The sequence below is a fragment of the Acinonyx jubatus genome, chromosome B3 (genome assembly GCF_027475565.1).
Source record: "Acinonyx jubatus isolate Ajub_Pintada_27869175 chromosome B3, VMU_Ajub_asm_v1.0, whole genome shotgun sequence".
NCBI lineage: Eukaryota > Metazoa > Chordata > Mammalia > Carnivora > Felidae > Acinonyx > Acinonyx jubatus.
This window is the reverse complement of record NC_069386.1, coordinates 117,654,617-117,673,707: the sequence shown is the minus strand read 5'-3', so window position 1 is coordinate 117,673,707 and position 19,091 is coordinate 117,654,617. Positions and strand designations below refer to the sequence as shown.

Below are 19,091 nucleotides of genomic sequence, written 5' to 3'. Positions count from 1 at the left end.
GGAATGGGCAGACTTGGGACGTCTTCCCTGTAGGGAGAGGAGAGAGTGCTTGGAGGATTGATCCAACTCAGCAAACATTACGTGTGCCAGGCACTGGACAAGGTGCTGGCAATCCAAGGGTGAACAGGTGTCTGCCTTCTCAGACCTACAGTCTGAGGAAAGACGGACAAGCAGCTGGGCAGTGATGAGACTATGAGCCGGGTGCTGTGATGGAGAGGCAATTCAAGGTGCTGGGGGGACCTGGATGGGGAGGGCCTCACCCAGTGGCCGGCAAGGCTAACAAGCCTGCCTGAAGAGGTGCATGGAGATGGGGAGCCTGGGTGGCTTAGTCAGTTAAGCATCTGACTCTTGGCTTCAGCTCGGGTCATGATCTCATGGTGCGTGAGTTCAAGCCCCACGCGGGGCTCCGTGCTGCTGATGCAGAGCCTGCTTGGGATTCTCTCTCCTTCTCTTTCTACCCCTCCCTCCCACTCTCTCTCTCTCTCTTAAAATAAATAAATAAGGGGCGCCTGGGTGGCTCAGTCGGTTAAGCGTCCGACTTCAGCTCAGGTCACGATCTCACAGACCGAGAGTTCGAGCCCCGCGTCGGGCTCTGGGCTGATGGCTCAGAGCCTGGAGCCTGCTTCCGATTCTGTGTCTCCCTCTCTCTCTGCCCCTCCCCCGTTCATGCTCTGTCTCTCTCTGTCCCCAAAATAAATAAACGTTAAAAAAAAATAATAAATTAAAAATAAATAAATAAATAAATAAATAAATAAATAAACTTAAGAAGAAAAAGTGCATGGAGAGAAGGAAAGGGGCTCAGTGTTAAGGCAGACGAAACTGACCAAGCAGCTTCCTGCTGGTGACCTTGGCTAGTTGGTGGCTACAGCTTGTCCGGCCTACAAAGTGGAAAGGCCCTCGGCCCAAGCTGCCGGCTGCTGCTGTCCCTGCCAGCCAGGAAAGGAGAGATTCTAGTCCTTGGAGATGCTACTTCTCACCCACCTGTGCCACAGCCAGGTCTGGGGCTCAGGGACAAGGTCACAGGGAGTGTGCTTACCTCGTGCCACCTGAGACAGATGCTGAATTGTCATCAAGGGAGTAGGAAAAGTCACAGTTGGGAAATAGTTCAGAGGATCAAGACAATGAAAAGGCTAGGCCAAAATGGGAAAATGAGTCAGGAAGCTGAAAGGCAGGAAATTGGGATGGGTCGAGGCAGGTGTTTTCAGGCTAAAACCATGACTAATGCAAGGTGTGGGAAGCCCGGTGTGCTGGGACGGCCTTGGGAGGAAGGGGCCGGCCTGGCAGCCTGGTGTGCGGGACTAGAACCCACAGCTTCTCAGGGTGACTATTGTCATGGCCCAGACCCTGTGTTTACCTATATTTGTCCGACTCCCTGCGACAGGGTCGGTTCCAGGCCTGGGTGAGGGCTGCTCCCTGCCATACATCGTCAACCTTGCAGAGTCTGTCAAGCACCCACTCTGCTCCAGCAAGGGGAAGCCTCCGAAAACGTTCAAGACACGGGCCCTACCTTCCAGGTAGGTAATCTGGTTGGCACAGAAAGCTTATGCCCACTGGACAGAACTTGGAGAAAGACTTAGGCTGACCCTCACCTTGCTGCTCTCTTAGTAGCTAAATGACTATGGGGAAATCACTTCGGCTCCCCCCGTCTCCATCTTCCCATATTCTAAATGGGAATCACGAAAACGAGATCCCAGTGTTGTGGTGGCATTCAGCCGAGCTGAAGTGGCTCAAGCACCAGGCACAGCGCTTGGCCCATAGTAAGTGCTCACTGAACACCATTTCTGTCCCGGCAACGATGCGTGATTGTGGTGATAACCAGTTCCCTGTGGAGTTTCGAGCATTGGTTCTGCCGGTGGGTCTACTCAAAAGGCCTTGATGACAGCTGGGGCCCGATCGCCTGGATGGTGATGGGGAGAATACAGGGCATGGGAGGCGGAGGAAGGAGTGCGCACACATTCACGCGGACAAGCCAGTCCCTCCATCATCCTGCTCCTCTGCAATTGGCAGAAGCAGAAAATTCTTTATTTTCTATCTGTCTCATGTCTGTGATGGCAAAGACCCTGCCCTGTAACAGGAGTGTTTTTGTATCTCTAATAAGAATCCAAAGTTGAATCAGAAGTCAGGCTATTAGTCCTGACTTGCGACAGGAGCATTATTCCCACTTGGGATGGAGGAGGCGGGGGGGGGGGGGGGGGGGTGGCTCTGAGAAGTACCGGAAGTCACTTTAGGTTATAGGGCTGGTAAGGACTGGAGCCGTGATCCAGGGGAGCAGAGCCACCAGCACACCTGCCCTGGACTGGATGTGAGCAAGAGTGAGCTCTGTCTAACCCATGAAAATATTGGGTCTCGCTGCTTTCGGCCCCCAGCCTACCGTAGCTAATTCATCTCACAACCCAATAAGCCAGGTTTAGAAGGGTGTGGTCCCCAGTTTAGTGACAAAAACAAAAAACAAAACACAAAACACAGGCACACTTGTGGGAACCACAGACATGGTCCAGGCATTCCGTTCACTCAAGAGTGTAGAAGGAGGGTACAGCATCCCCAGCTGTCTGTACCTGTCCCTCATGAACCGAAGCCTTGAAGGAACCCCTGCGCCACACCCCCAGCACCTGGGCCAGTGCCTAAAGTATAGTAGGACTGAAGCAATATGTGTCAAATTAAAGAATGAATGAATACAAACACATGCACATAAATAACATATGCATCCCCACACACACATTTACAGGCAAATATGCCCAATGCGTAAGTGCTGAAAACATTCAGTTATAGACAGCCATATACAATACAGATATTTAAATATACACACTCATGCACAGCACATGCTTGTGCCCACGTACACAAATCCAAATCCAAAATAAGAAACACACATAAACACATGTGCTATGCCCACACAGACATTATGGACAAACATATATGATCCAGGCACGCACGGATCTGCTCACCCCCATACACATGCACAGCAATGCCCAGACACCCTCCACCATGACCCTGGGCCCAGGAAGGAGTCTGTCAGCTACATGAATCCTACCTAACATGCTGGAGCTTGTCAGAAAGTTCCTTGCGGCCCCCGCTTAGCTGGCGGATGACTGGCCCCTGGCTCTTGGACCTCCGGGCTTGGCCAGGCAGGGAGGCAATATCTCCAGCAGCCCTGCGTGGGTGGGCAGGCAGGCAATGGACACAGAGGTCACTGGGGTGAGAGCTGGGGCTGCCCTGGCCTCTCTGCTCCTGGCTGGAATGTGAGCAGTAGGGGCTGCCCCCGAGGCCTCTCCCCTCCCACAGTGCCCACCAGCCCCAGGCCCAGGCCAATCCCTGAATCCCGTTGGGTTCTTGCAGCCAGGGAGCTGTGCATGGAGAGTGGTGGGGTGATGAACGCTCAAGGACCATGGCAGGGCACACACAAATGCACAGAGATGCACAGTCATACACAGAAGCCGGACCGGATATTTATCCACACGCAAAGACACAGGCAGGCATACAAATTCCCAATCCTACTGAAAGGCACATTCAGACACTTCCAAACACACCTGGAGACACAGAAGAAACACGTACACACACGTAATCACTCAAGCATGCAGAGATATGAGAGACCAGACCCACACACAAGCCGCATTTGGACATACATACGGCAGACATACGCACGCAGACCACATGGACCCAAAGCACGTGTGGATCTCCACAGTCACGCACCAGTGCCCACGCGTGCACACACAGACGCACACAGATCCCTAGAGGCAGACCCCTGCTGAGTCGGAGATTTCCGTCTCCTGGGATCGGGAGGAAATGCTGCACTAGGCCACTCTCAAACCACATGTAGCGGCCTGAGAAAACTGCCTTCCCACAGGAGGAAACAGTGCTGGACCCTCAGCCAGGTGCCCGCAGCTGGGCTGCCCTACTGTCTGAGTGCCTGACCAGGAGGATGGTGCCTGGGGTGCAGAGACAGTTCTGGAGTCACGTGGCTTGCATTTTGTTTCCCTCAATTACTCAAAAACACACGCGCGCACACTTTTCAAGAATGCATGTACATGCGCGACGTATACCGGCAGGGGCACTCTGGGAACCTCAGTTTCTTCATCTACAAAATGGGGTTAACAAGCCTTTCGCCCCCGGGGATTGTGGGGACGGCGGCACTGTAAAAGGCCAGACCAAACTGCTGCTTTCCTAGGGGTCTGGAGTTGCAGTCTCTTCCGGGGCCACGACAGTCAGGAGCCTCGCTGGCAAATGTTGCGCTCCACTACCTGGATGCCCGCACCCACGCCAGCCCAGAGGAGCGGGAGCGCAGCCGCCGGCCCCTCTCGGGGTCGGACCTGGGTGCCGCCTGGGTCACGGGCGTCCCGCGGGAAGCTGCGGGCTGGGCGGCGGCCGGGCGGGAGAGGCCGCCGCGGGGGCGCCCCTTCCGCGCACTGCGGGCCGGGCGCTCTCGGGTCCGCGCGGCCGCAGCGGCAGCCACCCGAGGGGGCCGCTCCCAGGCCTCGTCGACGGTGGGCGGGGCTGGCCTGTGGCCCCGCCCCTCTCACGGCCCTTGAAACCCAGTCGCCAACAGGCTGCAGTCCCAGAAGGGAGCTGCTGTCTGAGGAGGAGGCTGCCTCTCCACTGGCCTCCACGAGAGGCCCTGGGGTCGCGCTGGGCGCCCGAAGGGACCTCCCCAGGGACCCGCCTGCCCCACACCGCCCCGCCCCGCCCGGCGCTCCGCATCAGGTGCCCCAGCCCCAGCCCTACCTGCGGACTTCAGGCTCCCGGGGCTTCCAGAGGATGCTCGGGCCACCTGCGGTGACCTCGCAGCAGCAGTGAGGTCCTCTCCTCCTGTGCCAGGGGCTCCCCCAGGGGGCCGAGCATGGTGGTTTTCCCTTGGAACCTCCTGGCTTGGGACGTCTGAGAAGATGCCTGCCATGAGGCTGTTCACTTGCTTCCTGCAGCTCCTGGCTGGGCTGGCACTGCCCGCTGTGCCCCCCCAGGTAAGACCTATCCCAGCCCCGGCCTGGCCCCCCCCTTATCTTCCCAGCCGCCAGCACTGGGGGCAGGGGCTCTGAAATCACAGACCCACTCTGGGAGCGGCACCTCCATGGATGTCCACACACTTCCCAGGAGCCAGGCTGGATCACATCTTCTGGGAGAAGACCTCAGGCTGGACTGTCCCAGACTCAAGCTCCGGGGTCTGTCTTGGCGGGGGCAGGGAAGCCACAGGGAAGGGAGGGAGGTTTCCTGTCTGGCCCCTGGAGCCCTGGTGGCTTTGCTAAAAGCATCTCTCCACTAATCCCAGGCGGGTCCCTGGCCTTGTGGTCAGGGTCGAGGCCCCATGACCAGGCAGGCGCCCCCAGGACCTCTGACCTGGCCTGGTGGAGGGGAAGCCAGCGGAACAGGCCATTGGTGGGGAGGCTGGGCCCTGCCCCCACCAGGGTTCTGGGTGAGCCCAGGGCTCCTGGGTGGGCTGAGGGTGAGACAAGAGGTCCTGCTGTGCCCTCTTTCCCGGGTGGGCAGTCAGAGTTCCTGAGTGCAGGGCCTGGGGAAGCGAACAGGGCCCTTTTCCCAGGAGCTGGGTGAGTCTGGCTGGGAGCCAGCTTGGGCAGTGAAATCCTGACAAAGCCAATGAGATCCCTTCCCACTGCACTGTCCTGCTGCCCCAGGAGTCCCCAGCCCCAACCCAGGAGCGGGTGGGCTGGGCAGTCGTGCAGGGGCGGAAGAGCCCCACTACCGGCCACTGCCTGCCTGCTGCGGGGCTGGCCAGAGGTGTAACGTTACCGGCAGCACCAGCTCATGGCGCCACCCGCTCCAGCCCCTCGGCTCCCACCAGCTGATCACCTCCTCCCGCCCCCCACCCCCACCCCGGGGTTTTGGCACCCAGCCAAGGCGGGCTGCACAGGGCCCAGCAGGGCTGGACTGGGGCTGGGGAGAAGGGAGACCCCTAAGGGTTGCAGGATCTTTGAGACATAGAAGGCAAGGGTCTGCAAAAGCCCGTAGACTTCCACCCTATCCAAATGAGGAAACTGAGGCCAGAGAAAAGGGTGGGATCCACACAGGGTCCAGTGAGATCTTAGTTGCACTGGGAAAGAGGCGGCTCTAAGATAGGGCAGAGCGTGTGCAGCGGGTGGCAAGGAGCTCAGAGGGGCCTCTATGCTCTTGTCAATTCGGCCCCAGAGCACAGAAGCCCAAGGTGGACCCCCTCATCTCTGCCCTTTTCTGTCCACAGCAGTGGGCCTTGTCTGCTGGGAATGGCTCATCAGAGGTGGAAGGTAAGCACGCTGGGCTGGGGGTGCACATGCTCACCAAGCCCACCCCTCCCAGGCCTCTGCAGAGGATACCAAGGCGCTGGCATGAAGGATGGGTACAGGCTGATATGAAGTTGGGGAGAGTCTGCAAGCTGGCTGACATCCTAGCTGACAAAGTGGGCAGGGCTTGAGAGATCCTCCTCTTGTGACCCAGGAGCCCAGGGAGGTGTATTCCTGGGCCAGGGTCACCCAGCACGCAGACAGTGAGGCTGGGGCCAGTATATCCAGGGTTTGTTCAGTTGGCTCGGAGCCCCTTCCCAATATAATGTAAGGAGGCAGATGGGGTCTTGGAGGGCAGTGTAGGCGGTGAGTGCCAGGAGCCATACTAGGGATCCAGGAGCTGGTTGCCGTGGGCAAGCCGTCAAGAGGATTAGGGAGGGGTGAGGGGACCTTCCCAGAAGCCCAGCCCTGGCAGAGCTGCAGGGATCTGACCAGGCCTTTCCATTGATTACAAACAGAACATGAGTCGTGCCCTCCCTGGCCCCTCCGCCCCTCACCCCGGGGTTGCATCAAGAGGGAATGTTCAAAGGGTGTGTCGTTTGCCAAAGGGACATACGTGCAGAAGGCAGGAGGCCCGTGCCAGGCCCCCTGTCTCGCTCCTCCCTCCCAGCCTCTCTGAGACGTGCGGCAAAGCCACACATCGCCACTGAGGCTTCCCCTCGTGCTGTGGGAGAGGGAGCGTGTAGGGACGTGCACACGCACACTCGTGGTAGCCTCTGAGAGCTGGGAACACCCTCCCCCTGGGCCCTGTCTGCCTGGTGGCCAGCCTCTCCTGGGCACCAAAAAGCTGGGGGGAGGTAGCAGCCCTTAACTTCACGGACACTCTCCCTGTCACCCTGCTGTGCCCGCTGGCTCTGGCACAATATTATTCTCTTGGGACTTGGGGAGGGACCCATCAGCCGTCTCCACCCCATGACCTTTTTGATGCTTTTAGTGTATTTCAGCAACAGGTACCAAAGAAGTCTGAATTTCCTTTTCCTCGTCTGTAAAATAGGAACATTAGATTACATGACATCCGACGTTCTTTTTCCCAGAGTGTGGGATTCTCTGACTCCCATGGAGGAGACACAGGAGTACATATCTCCCGTGGCCAGGGGTGAGGAGGCTTAGAAGTGTCAGTTCATTAGGGCCACTGCCCTGTCATCCTATCAGCCTAATCAGCCAGGGAGCATGGACTGTGGCCAGGTGAAACACCATGAGTTTTGGACCCCAGTTACCACAATCTGAAAATGCCATCCTCTCCTGCTAACATCAGACAAGAGACAGAAGGGTCCGTACTTTGCAACCGTAGACGTTGATTTTTGCTACTACTATTCATGGTACTAGTGTTGGGCAGTCCCTCTAATTCTGCGCTGGCCACAGGCTGTGAACTGGGAAGGCATGCATTTTCTCCCCATTTTATAGATGGAGAACCTGAGGCTCAGAGAGGTCCTTGGGGCCACCTAAAGCCTCAGACGCGCCCCTGTAGATGTGGCAAAGTCGGGGTGCGTAGCATCGGCCTTCCCCGTGGCTCATGACCGTGCAGGCATGAGCAGCGTGTCCCTTTCGGCAGGCTGGCTGTGTGCCCCGCCAGTGCCATGGAGAGGACACCTGCCGAACTCAGGCTGGTGGCTGGCGGCTCAGCCCAGATCTGTGGCCCCTCCCCAGGAGCTTGCTGTCGGGATTAAACACTTCCCTTCCTGTGTCTCCTCCATCCCAGGTCATAGGCAGATGGAACCAGATTGGAGGCTTGCCGCCAGGGCTGGCGAGAGATCGCTGAGAGCCCAGTTGCGGCCCTGGCCGCAGCCCCATGGAACCGCCCAGCCCTGGCCAGGTGACTGACCGAGCCACAGCCTCTAGTTCCTCTCACCCCCACCCTGCCTCCGGAGCAGGTCAGGGGGCCAGAGGAAGTGCTCGCAGGAGCAGCTGAGCAGAGCTCTTTCCTGAGGGGCTCAGCCCACATCTGGCAGTGGTCACCACACTCCTGGAGCCAGCCCCTCGCCCACCCCCCTCACATAGCCCCCTCTGTTTCTCCCGCGTGCCCAGACAGTGGCCTCCAGGGACAAACTGCCCTTTTTCCTGGTGGCTGCCAGGTAAACCAGACAAAGCCCGCCTCCTTCTTAGCCAACCCCCCCTCGCCCCCCGCCCCTTCCCCTATACAGTCTGGTCATGTGGCCCATGGAGCCTGGGTCCTGATGACGTAGTCTGCATGGTGAGGTGTGGGGGCGAGGAAAGGCAATCCCTTCTGCCGCCAAGGCCCGGGCAGCTCTGCTTAACCTGGCCGTGGCCCTGGCAGCCCGGCGGGGTGGGAGCCTGTTCGTAGAACGGTAGGGGGCTGAGGTGCCCCTTCCCTGCTGCTGTCCCCCTCCCTGATGGCCAGTGCCAGAGCAGGAGACTGAGCTGTCTGTGGCGCTTTGGCAGCCAGCTGTCCCTCTGCTGTTATTTATGTTGTCCACGGCGGAGGTGAAACATTCAGAGTTACATAGTGCTCGTGGATTTTAGACTAAACATGTGCTCATGGAGTTACAACAGGGGGGTGCTCCTCTGACCTTGCACTGCAAAGGCTGGCGCTTACAGGGAGAGGGGCTTGTGTCCCACTTGTGTCCAGGGAGAGTATTCCCGTGGCTGGAGAGGTAGGATCAGGGCAGGCATCTGGGCCCCCTCCTATCCCCGGGCCCAGCCCCTAGTGCTCCCTAAGCAGACAGGGCAGAATGCAGCCGCAGACGCCCAGATAAGCACGGTTTATTGCCTCTGTGGCCGCCTTGGCCAGCTCCACGTGGACACACCGCCTCGGGTATTTTCCACCAGCTTGCAGCCTTTCCCGAGGGCCCCTGCTAGGGCTGAAGTTTATTTTTCCTCTGAGATTACCCTGAGATTCACGGCCTTCCAGGCTCAGTGGAATGGACTTCGGCCCCTTCTGCCTCCTAGGAAAGGCCATGGAAGGAGGTGAGGGGCTGCTAGGAGTGGCCGTTGCTCTAGGGCAGAGGCTGCAGGGTCCCCCAGGTGATCCAGCTTCCCTGTCCTTCCCCATCAGCTGAGGACAACCATCAGGTATAGGGCAGGATGACCCAGAGTTAGAGATGTTTCTCTGCCCACGGTCTCAAGGCTGGGCTGGGTTGCAAGCACAGAATCCCAAACCATGTGTCAGAGCCAAGAGAGACCTTAGCAACCATCTATTCCCCAGCCTTCTTGTTTTTCCCCAGCTGAGGAAACTGATATACCCAGAAAGGTTAAGTGACCTCCCCCAGGTCACACAGACAGTATAGGACCAGGACTAGAAGCCATGTCTCCTAACTCTGGCTACTCACTTTCTGGGAGCCTCTGTTTGGGACCAGGCCCCAGGCCTTCGCCTGAAGGAGCATCTTTTGAGAGATTCTAGATGAGCCGACAAAAGATCCTGGTCACAACCACTAGGATGTAGTGGGGGTCAGGGATGTCCCTGATAATCCTCAGTGAACTGTCATCTAATCAATCAATAATTACCTAGCCTATTTTTACTGGGTGCTTGGGTCCCTGTCCTCATGGAGCCTCGACTTGGTTGTAAAGGAGATAAGAGCCACTAGTGGCCAAGATAAGGTAAAACCTCGGGGCCAAATTACGCTCAAAGGAGGAACATCTGTTCATACTGGGAAAGTTGGAGAAGGCTCCGGAGAGGAGGTGGGATAGTGGGCTTTATCTGGTTAGGAACAGGAAGGGGACAAAGAGCACATCCCGAAGGTGGGAATAATGGTGATACAGCCGAGCTTGATGTGAGGGCTGGTCCCACTGAAATGGAGAGTGATGTGGACAGGGCACGTTGCTGGCCGTGGCCTTGGCTGCCGAGTAGAGGAGCTGGCTCAGAGAGGGGCAGAAAATAAGGACTAAGGGGAGGCTAGGCCTCCCTGTGGGACTCTACAAGCCAGTCATGCAGAACTGACTGTTCTCTGCAAATTCCCCAAGATCGAGGAAGCAGTCGATCAGGCCTGAGAAAGGCCCAGAGGGCCTGAGGAGCCCCCAAGACACACGCTCCTCAAAGCTCCAAGGGCGCCACGGCAGATGTGGGTGCCTGCATTGAGAACAGAGCAGAGAGGCCAGACCCTGAGAAACTCCATTCCACTGTGGTTTCTGTCCGGCAGAGGAGCTAGGGGTCCAGCAGTCCTCCCAGAGGCATCATGTCAGGAGTTCAGAGCACAGAGCTCATACAGGCTGGGGGCTTCCTGGAGGAGGGAGTGCGGGCTGAACCTGGAAGGCCCTGCGCGGCTTGGGGAGCTGGCACTGGGCCTTTGAGGGGCAGGCTCCTCCTGACTTGACCCAGCTGTCTGTGCCTCCTTGTAGTGGTGCCCTTCCAGGAAGTGTGGGGCCGCAGCTACTGCCGGGCGCTAGAGAGGCTGGTGGACATCGTGTCGGAGTACCCCAGTGAGGTGCAGCACATGTTCAGCCCCTCCTGCATCTCCCTGCTGCGCTGTACCGGCTGCTGTGGTGACGAGAACCTGCACTGCGTGCCCGTAGAGACGGTCAATGTCACCATGCAGGTAGGGAGGGGAGGAGAGCAGGCCAAGGTCCCGGGACCGGAACTGACTCCGAGGCCCCGGCACTCCCCACCCCAGCATAGTGCTCCCCCCTTCACGAGCCCCGTCCCAGCTTGGAGCCCACTCCAAGGGCTCTAGCCTGGTCCTACCCCATGACCCAAGGACGTCTGGTGGAGCTTGGAAAGGAAACGTGTTCAGATGCAAGCAGTCCTCGTGTATACCAGGAGCATTCGGTGCCCTGAGCTTTGTGTGTGTGCACATGGGCACGCATACACACACACACACACACACACACACACACACACACACACCCCTTGTTTATTAAGCACTTGCTAGTAAGGCCAAGCCCTGTGCTAGGTGCTCCTAAATGTTACTTCTGTTACCTCAACACGTGATCCTTCAAGGCAAGTGTTATTTACATTTCACAGATGAAGCGCTTGAGGTTCAGAGCTGGCATTTCACTGGCTCAGCAGGTAGAAGAACCAAGACTGTATGTAGGTCGCTCTGACTCCACAGCAGAGTCCCCCTTCCTATACTATTGCCATGCTGGTGGCCCCGGGGAAGGAGGGACAGGGGCCTCCCTCAGATCCACATGCAGGTGGGAGGGCTGTTTGCCCCCGACTCAAAGCACAATTGAGAGTATGTGATCCCAAGGCTGGTGGCAAACAAGGAGTCAGGTCCCGCTCCCGGGGGAAGGGTGGAGAGACTATTGGAAACCTAGGGGCCATCCTCCAATCCCGGCCTCAAACCTTTCTCTCCTGGAAGCTCCTGAAGATCCACTCTGAGGACCGGCCCTCCTACGTGGAGCTGACATTCTCTCAGCACGTCCGTTGCGAGTGCAGGTAGGTCCTCGGGGAGCGGCAGGGACAGGCCCTTCTCATTTGGGAGCCTCAGCCCAGTGGCTGCCCATCCCTCCCACGCTGTCTTCCTGGCTGAGGGAGACGAAGGAAATAAGGGACCAGTGGCAGCTGCCTTTTATGCTCCACATCAGCCAGTTTTGCCCGGGGAAGTGGTCCCATCAGCTGGAACACAGTTGCCTGAGAAGCCACAGGGACAGAGGAAGCCAGGGTCCGTCCCAGCCTTGGAGGGGCTGGGGGTGCGCTCTCCCCCTCCCTGAGGTGGGAGGGGGCCGCCACAGCCCTGGAAGAGGTGCCTGGGGCTAAGACATTGCTAGCCTGGACTTAGTCCTAGTCCAGGCTGGCGCCCAGGGAAGGGGCGACTGGACTGAGGGGCACAGAGAGGGATACGCTCTGGCAGGAGAAAAGTGGCAGAAAGAAGGAGTCCGTGGCTTTCTTTAAAGCCAACCTCCGCCTGGCAGAGCCTCTAACCAGCAGTCTTGCTGCCTTTGCCCAGAGCACCCTGAACATTAGTTACCAGGAGCAGCAGGCCTGGCACTTTAACCAGGCTCAGGGAGGAGAGAAACGGGCTGGAACCCATTCTCCTGGTGCCCTGGGCCATACATAGATGGAGGCACCAGACTAGAGGTCCCGAGCCCTGACCTGAGGCCAGAAGACAGGGGGAGAAGCACCATTTATTGTGTGCACCTCTTTTGTGCCCCCCACTAGGCACTTGAATGTTTTCTCATTCATGCAACAAACATTTATTGAGTGCCTGCTGTATGCCAGGCACTGCCCTAGATGCTTGGGATACAGTGGTGAGCAAGACGGACAAGGTCCCTCCTCTCATAACAACCCTAGGAGGCAGGTACTATTGTCATCCCCATTTTACAAATGAGGTAAACCGAGGCTAGTCAGGGAACCCCAGCCTATATAATCCCTAAGCCTGCCATTTCTCATGCTGCCTCTCATGGCCATAACCACATTCTTCAGGAGCCCTACTGCTGCCCTGCCTCCTGTCCAGGACTCGGGCCACCCCTTTTGGACCAGAGCCCAGGCTCTAGGCCCTCTTCACTCTACCTCTATTGGAGGCCCTGCTTCAATCCATTTCCTCCTTTCCGTCCTGGCCAGGGCTTAGCCATGTAACAATAGCTCAGTAACGAACCCTCCTGGGCACAGTGCCAGATGGTGACATTTCACCTTCTACGTCACCTCTGCCCTCACAGCCACTCTTTTGGGGCAGGCAGACCGAGGAGACGAAGGCTCACAGACCGTCTCTGACTGGCCCAAGATGGCAGAGACATGACCAGCCAGTCCCTGGTACCAAGATGCCCTGGTACCCTGCACTGGCTCCTAAGGACGACAGCCAGCCTAGGGCAGCATTGCCCCAGCCCCAAAGCCGACTGTTACCATACTGCCCACGCCCCCACCCCCGTTCCCAGGAAAGACGGAGGCCCTGTTCCCTTCCAGTGGGTTGGGCAACAGGGACACCTTTCTTCTCACTTCTGGGCCAACAGCCACATCCCTGGAGGCAGAACCAGGACATGCCTGGTGACTGTGGGGCTCGTGCTCACCTCCCTTCGTGTCACCCCCTCACGCACTCCCCCTGCTGTCGCCCGCAGTGTCATACATCCCCAGGGTGGGGGTGGCCCTTGTGCCCCAACAGGCATCCTGAGCTGGTGGCAACCACCCTCCAGTCCATGGCTTTGCCCCTCATTCACTGTCCTTGCAGAAACTCCCAGCATGCACTCTGGGGGGAAGGGCAGGTACCAGGGAAGGAACTGAACAGAGAAAATCAGCAGAGAACAAACTCGCAAGTCCACAGACTTGATGCCAAGAGGCTGAGGAGTGCACAAGGCTGTGGGAAGGGGCCCCAGGAGGAGGTTCCTAATTCTAGTGGTGGGGTCACAGGAGCTTTGAGTGGAAGCTGAAGTCCAGAGGCCTCTGGCCATCCCTCCCTCACTGGCTCCATTCTGCCCCCTGGTGGTGTCAACACTAACCGCAGGACCAGGGCTGGATGTCTGAGAGGTGCCTGGGTGGCGGGGAGCCCCCTACTTACTGGTTTCCTGATTGTCCCCTGGTCTCTCTGTCTGTTTTCCCAGGCCTCTGCGGGAGAAGATGAAGCCAGAAAGGTAAGTGGCCTGGCTGGGGCTCCGGGCTATTCTCGGGCCTGCCAGCCTCTGTCCTAGCATGGGGGCCCCCAGCCACTTTGTCTTGACGCTTTTGGCTTATTGCAGGAGGAGACCCAAGGGCAGGGGGAAGAGGAAGAGAGAGAAGCAGAGACCCAGAGACTGCCACCTGTGAGTGCGCGGAGGGGGGGACCAGGGATGGCAAGGAGGCTGGGCCAGAGGGGGCCCCTGCCCCGCCAGCAGGGATCAGTGGTCGGGAAGGGGAAAGGCAAGGCCAGGGCAGTCTTGGGGCAGAACAGGCAAGTGTCTCCTAGGGAATCTAGGGCCCAGGAAGCATCAGGGGAACTTGGTTCTTCATCAGGCTTAGCCCTGAGTCTCTTCATGGCCTTTAGCGAGTCACGTGACCTCTCTGACCCTCATTTTCCTCTGTGTGTAGAAGGAGGGGAACATTCAGTCATTCTACACACATCTACCAAGCACTTACTGTGTTCCAGGTACTTCCATGAACAAACCAACATGATTCCTGCTCCTATAGTGCTTACATTCTAGTGAAAAATATTCTCACAACTGAAAACACATCTGGGGCTACTTCCTAGTGGCCCTGTGAAGACAGGGGTGCTGGGGATGCCGGTCTCCTGAATGTGTGCAGCCCTCGCTTCCCCCTTGGGCCCAGGCATGGACTTGGGGAAAGAGCTGGCAGTGTGGTCTATGTGCACCGCCCCCGCCCCCAGCCCCTGCCAGGCAGCCCCACATAGAAAGTGTCCCGTTCCTCCATCTGCCAGGACAGTGGTCCTCAAACATCTCATTTGGGAATCTCCTGAGAGAATTTCAAAAGCCCACGTGCTCCCTCACTTCTTAAGTTGACATTGAACTTGAAAACTTAGAAGTTCATCAACATCATAAATAGTTACATAGGATATCGTTTCTGGCATGTTATAAATATTAATGTTTTAATAAAGTCATTATATAGTTCTTTGGGTACATCCTATAGAATCAGCCACCCTAAGAGTTCCCATCACGCACTTAAAAACAAATGTGAACGCTTTGCTTTAATAGTTGCATGTTTACGTTGCTTCTTTTTAACTTGAACCTGTGTTTCCATTCTACTTCCCCCACAGAATTTCAGCCCAATTTTTTTTGTTGTTTTTTTGTTTTTTTAATGTTAATTTATTTTTGAGAGAGAGAGAGAAAGACAGAGTGTGAGCAGGGGAGGGGCAGAGAGAGAGGGAGACACAGAATCCGAAGAAGCAGGCTCCGGGCTCTGAGCTGTCAGCACAGAGCCCGACGCAGGGCTTGAACTCCCGGAGTGTGAGATCATGACCTGGGCCGAAGTCGGATGCTTAACCGACCGAGCCACCCAGGCGCCCCTAATTTAATATTTTTTTTAATGTTCAAAAGTCCATTATGTGTCCCCTTGTCACATTTATCTGCCATCACAATGGTGTATAAATTTGAATTGTTCTCATTTTCCTGTGAACAGAAAACTCTAAACTAAGTCCTTTCCTGGAATAAGTTATCACAGTAATTATTAGTAGTACCAGTTGATCAAAACAGCACAAATATGTCATATTTTAATAAATGTTAAACATAAAAGTATAATCAATCTTACAGGGAATGCATCTCAATGAGATGATGGTGGCTACCTCTTTTTAATTAGTTAATGAATCCACTAATGAATGTTACCTCCTGCCAGACTGAGACAGGATTCAGCATTAATTCCATTTTCATTTTTTAATAGAGGGAAAGGTTGAGAAACCATGCTCCCAGAAAGAAGTAAATGGGACTAGATGTCATACAATCATTTGAACTCCTTCCAAGTTATTTGCCAAAAGCCTCAAGGTGATCTGCTAACAAAAATTACTTCTCTTGGCTTATTAGCTGACAGTTCGGTTAAATTGTTCAATTTTGTTGAAAGCGAAGACTTGGAAACCACTTGACTTGCGAAAGCCTTGGTTACCTGGTCATTGGCCATATCTCCTTTTTCAGCACCTACATGGATATCTCAGGTTGTTCTTTTGGTCACTGTCCCCACCCCACTGGTTTTATCCTGGGGCAAAGTACTGAGCTGGATTTGGAAAGGACAAGATGCTTCTTTCCTTCCTAAAGGGAGCGGGGCAGTTGTGACCAAGGTGGTGGGGAAACAGACCTCAGGCAATTTCTCATGCAGTTTTCAGGCAGAGGACATGTGGAGGCTGAAAACTGATTCTCTTAACACCATCAATACTCACATACCCCTTGGACAATCTTCATGCACATCTAGGGTTGCCCGTACCCCTGTTAGAAGACGGTGGTCCTAGAGTAACCGGAGGCATTATTGCATGAAGCCAGGCTGGGTTCAAAGTTGGCTCTGTCACTGACTAGCTGTGTGACCTCGGGCAAGTTTCTTAACCTTTCTGAGCCTTAGTTGTTTTTTGTTTTTGTTTTGTCTTCTAAAGGGTAATGATAGCAGGGCCTTCCTCATGGGATGTTGTTAAAGGGCAATGAAAGAGGGCTTAGCACAGGGCTGGGCACGTGGGTAAGTGCTTGGTGAAGGGTGACTCCTAGCTTCTTGGCCTCGGTGCAAGCAGAGACCCAGGAGTGCTGCAATCTCCCTGTGCTCCCTGTCCAAGCTTTCCCTCCAGGCCTGTCCCCCCTCCCATAGGAGGGACCCTGCCCTCACAGGGTGCTGATACCCCCTTTCTGTGTTTGGTCTCTGGCAGGTGCGGCAATACTGTTCCCCGGAGGTAACCAGCCCCTCAGAAAAGAGACAACCCCCACCCGGCTCCTGTATTTATTACCGTCACACTCTCAGTTACCTCCCTGCTGACACCTGCCCTCTATTTATTAGCCAATTGTATCCCTGCTGAATGATTTGCTTCCTCCAGGATGAGGGGCAGGGAGGGACAGGACCCTCAGGAATTCAGTGCCTTAAACAGAACGTGAGAGAAAGAAAGAAGGCAGCCACGGACCCATGTGTGTTTCAGCTGCGGGAGAAGCGCGCAGACGCGGCTTTGTGAGGGGCACGCCAGGGCCCGGCGGGCTTCCCGGGAGCAGGAGACGGAATGGGACCTGCCTCCTGTTCCGACCCTGGACCGTGTGGACCAACAGCGCTGGCTTTGGGAGCCCCTCGCCCCGGCAGGAGTGGAGGAGCCTGTTCTGTCGCCCAGGCCCAGGCTGGAGGGGAAGGCACGCCAGGGATGGAGGGGTCCTTCTGCGTCCTCCTCCTCCTCCTCCTCCTCTGGGCAGCAGCTCCGCACCCTGGAGATCCGCCGACCCCAGAGAACGATGCTTGCCTGGGGGCCTTTGCCACTCCTCGCGCCCTAGTCTGTCCTGACGTCTTGCACTGCTTCGTGCTGGGACATTGTTCTTTACGGTCAAGGCATCACCACCTGCCCCTCTCAGGGACACAAGCAAAGAGGCGGCCCTAGGCCGGACGTGGAGCAAGCCGCCCCTCGGTGGCTGTCCGGCTGCCAAGCCAGATTCTCTTGAATAAAGTATTCTAGTCTGGAGACAGCTTTCCCAGGGGAGTGTGTCTACCGCAGCAGTGGGCCTCAACGGCAAAAATGTGGAAGCAGGACAGGAAGAGGGAGGCTGCGCTCAGGGCAGCCCTGGGGCCGGCTCCGGTCTCTCCTGCTGCACCCTGGGTTTTGCTTCAGGCAAAACCCTGGGGTCCGCTCCTCCCGTCGCAACGGGCCTCAAAGTTGGGGGCCCTGGCCCCAGCCACCCCGAACACCCTCACATTCAAGAGCACACTCCCTTTCCCCTTCCCCCAGGGCCGTCCCACTCTCAGTCCGGTGCTGGCCCCCTGGCCCCTGAGGAATGGGGGTTCCCAGGCTTCTCCCAGCCCTTTGGGCCAGACGTCCCGGCTGCAACATCCCAAGCCTGCTCGGGCTGCTGGCGCGGGCGGGGATTCCCAGATGCTGCCCGATTTCTTCTTCCTTTTACCTCCCATCTTCCTCTGCCTTCTCCTGAACACCTTGGCATGAAATGAGAAAAATTTTCTTTTTTCTTTTTTCAGTCCAAACCACGTACTACCAGATTCCCACCTGCCTGCGACCTGCAAGGCGTGTGTGTGTGTTTATGTTGTGTGGCGTTGTGGGAGGGGGAATTCCCCACTTCTGTCACTTGAGGCGGCTCAGGACAAAACCACAGGGACCCAGTGGGCAGGGGCCGGCCTCAGGCTTTGGAGGGAAGCCATGGACAGGCCGGTAGGGGTGGGGTGGGGTGGGGTGGAACAGCCCTGCTGAGACAGCTGCCCTTGGCAGTGTGTTCCCTGAGGCCTGGGCCCCCCTGGAGGACAGTCTGGTCAGAATGTGCTTCTGGCATGGTCACGGGGAGGGAGGGGGCGTTGTGGGCCAGCCTCAGGGGACACCCTTTACAGGAGAGATGCACTTCTCTCCTACTTCTCCACTCTTGGGCTGCAGCCATCCTGAGCCACTGCCTTTGACAGACTGAAAGCTCAGAAGAGCACCCCTTCCCCTCGGCCAGGCCTTTGGCTCCGAGCCAGGGACCCCCCACAGGGCCGCTCACATGGAGGTCAGCTTCCCCACCCCAGTGACCCCTGTAGAGAGCCAGAGACCAGGGAAGCTCCCAGAGGCCGGAAGTGAAAATCTGCATCCGGGGCGGGAGGCTCACAGCAGGAACGAATAGGAAAGGAAGTGGCTGGTCCATTTGACCATACCGGCAGCCCCATAGGTCTTAGAGGGCCCTCTTCATTTGCTCGTTACCTGTTTGTAGAGCACCCCCTGTGCACCTGACACGGTCCGGGGCACCAAGGATTCAGTGGGGACTAACGTGCAAGGACCTGCTCTCGCGGAGCTTATATTTGAGGGGAGAGACCGACTGTATGTTGCAAGATATTGGATGGACTTTTCTGTTGCGCAAATTGATGACTAGACTCAGAACTAAGGACAAAGGGGTCTTGAGTATGTCACACTCTAAAACGAAGAGAAACAATTTGGGGCTGGACACATCTCCTACAGGGTTTACTATGAGATGACTGGTGGCCCCAAACACCAGCCAGCACCCCCTTCCTCAGTCTTCACAAGCGGAGACCAGGGAAGGGGAGGGGGAGAGGGGGGGGGGGCGAGGTCCCTGGAGACCTGGGTTGCCGACCCCTTCGCATCTTCTCCCCGGAGCTGGATTTGCTCTGTGCAGAGTAGCCCACGTGCTATCTGGATGGCACCTGGGGGGACTGGAGAACTGAAGGGTGACAGAGGAGAGAGAGGGGCATCCAGCAGGAATTTCCCATGGGCTGGGGGGACATGGTGGGAGGCGAATGGCCCTGAGCTGCCTTGCACATGTTCTCCCGAGAGGAAAAGCTGCAGGTAAGGAGACCCCATGGGCTATGGGCTGTGTGGGTGCGGGGTTGGGGCAAGCGCTGAGTACGGGTGTCAG

The 19,091-nt window shown here is 56.8% G+C and overlaps 1 protein-coding gene across 12 annotated transcripts; it reads left to right on the top strand.

Moving 5' to 3' along the window:
• The first annotated feature begins 1,311 nt into the window (after positions 1–1,311).
• On the top strand, positions 1,312–17,203 carry PGF (placental growth factor). 12 transcript variants are annotated; one of them, XM_053224729.1, is made up of 9 exons: positions 1,312–1,514; positions 4,914–4,952; positions 6,185–6,227; positions 10,557–10,753; positions 11,516–11,592; positions 13,689–13,718; positions 13,791–13,886; positions 16,415–16,438; positions 16,679–17,203. In XM_053224729.1, the coding sequence occupies exons 4-9, from the start codon at positions 10,652–10,654 to the stop codon at positions 17,016–17,018; spliced, it is 669 nt and encodes a 222-aa protein (XP_053080704.1). In that variant the 5' UTR covers positions 1,312–1,514; positions 4,914–4,952; positions 6,185–6,227; positions 10,557–10,651; the 3' UTR covers positions 17,019–17,203. The 12 variants fall into 12 exon arrangements, 10 of the variants coding, with proteins under 10 accessions (XP_053080704.1, XP_053080705.1, XP_053080706.1 ...); XR_008299525.1 differs by lacking the exon at positions 1,312–1,514 and adding an exon at positions 15,454–15,554 and having other exon boundaries at positions 4,542–4,952; positions 16,415–16,821; XM_053224723.1 differs by lacking the exon at positions 1,312–1,514 and having other exon boundaries at positions 4,544–4,952.
• Positions 17,204–19,091: the final 1,888 nt, after the last annotated feature.

Bases quoted from the DNA above. Each gene is read 5' to 3' on its own strand.
- PGF (XM_053224723.1), top strand. From the start codon at position 4,878: ATGCCTGCCATGAGGCTGTTCACTTGCTTCCTGCAGCTCCTGGCTGGG. The intron at 13,719-13,790 runs GTAAGTGGCCTG...GGGGGCCCCCAG, and splicing joins GAGAAGATGAAGCCAGAAAG to CCACTTTGTCTTGACGCTTT. The intron at 13,887-16,414 runs GTGAGTGCGCGG...GGTCTCTGGCAG, and splicing joins AGACCCAGAGACTGCCACCT to GTGCGGCAATACTGTTCCCC.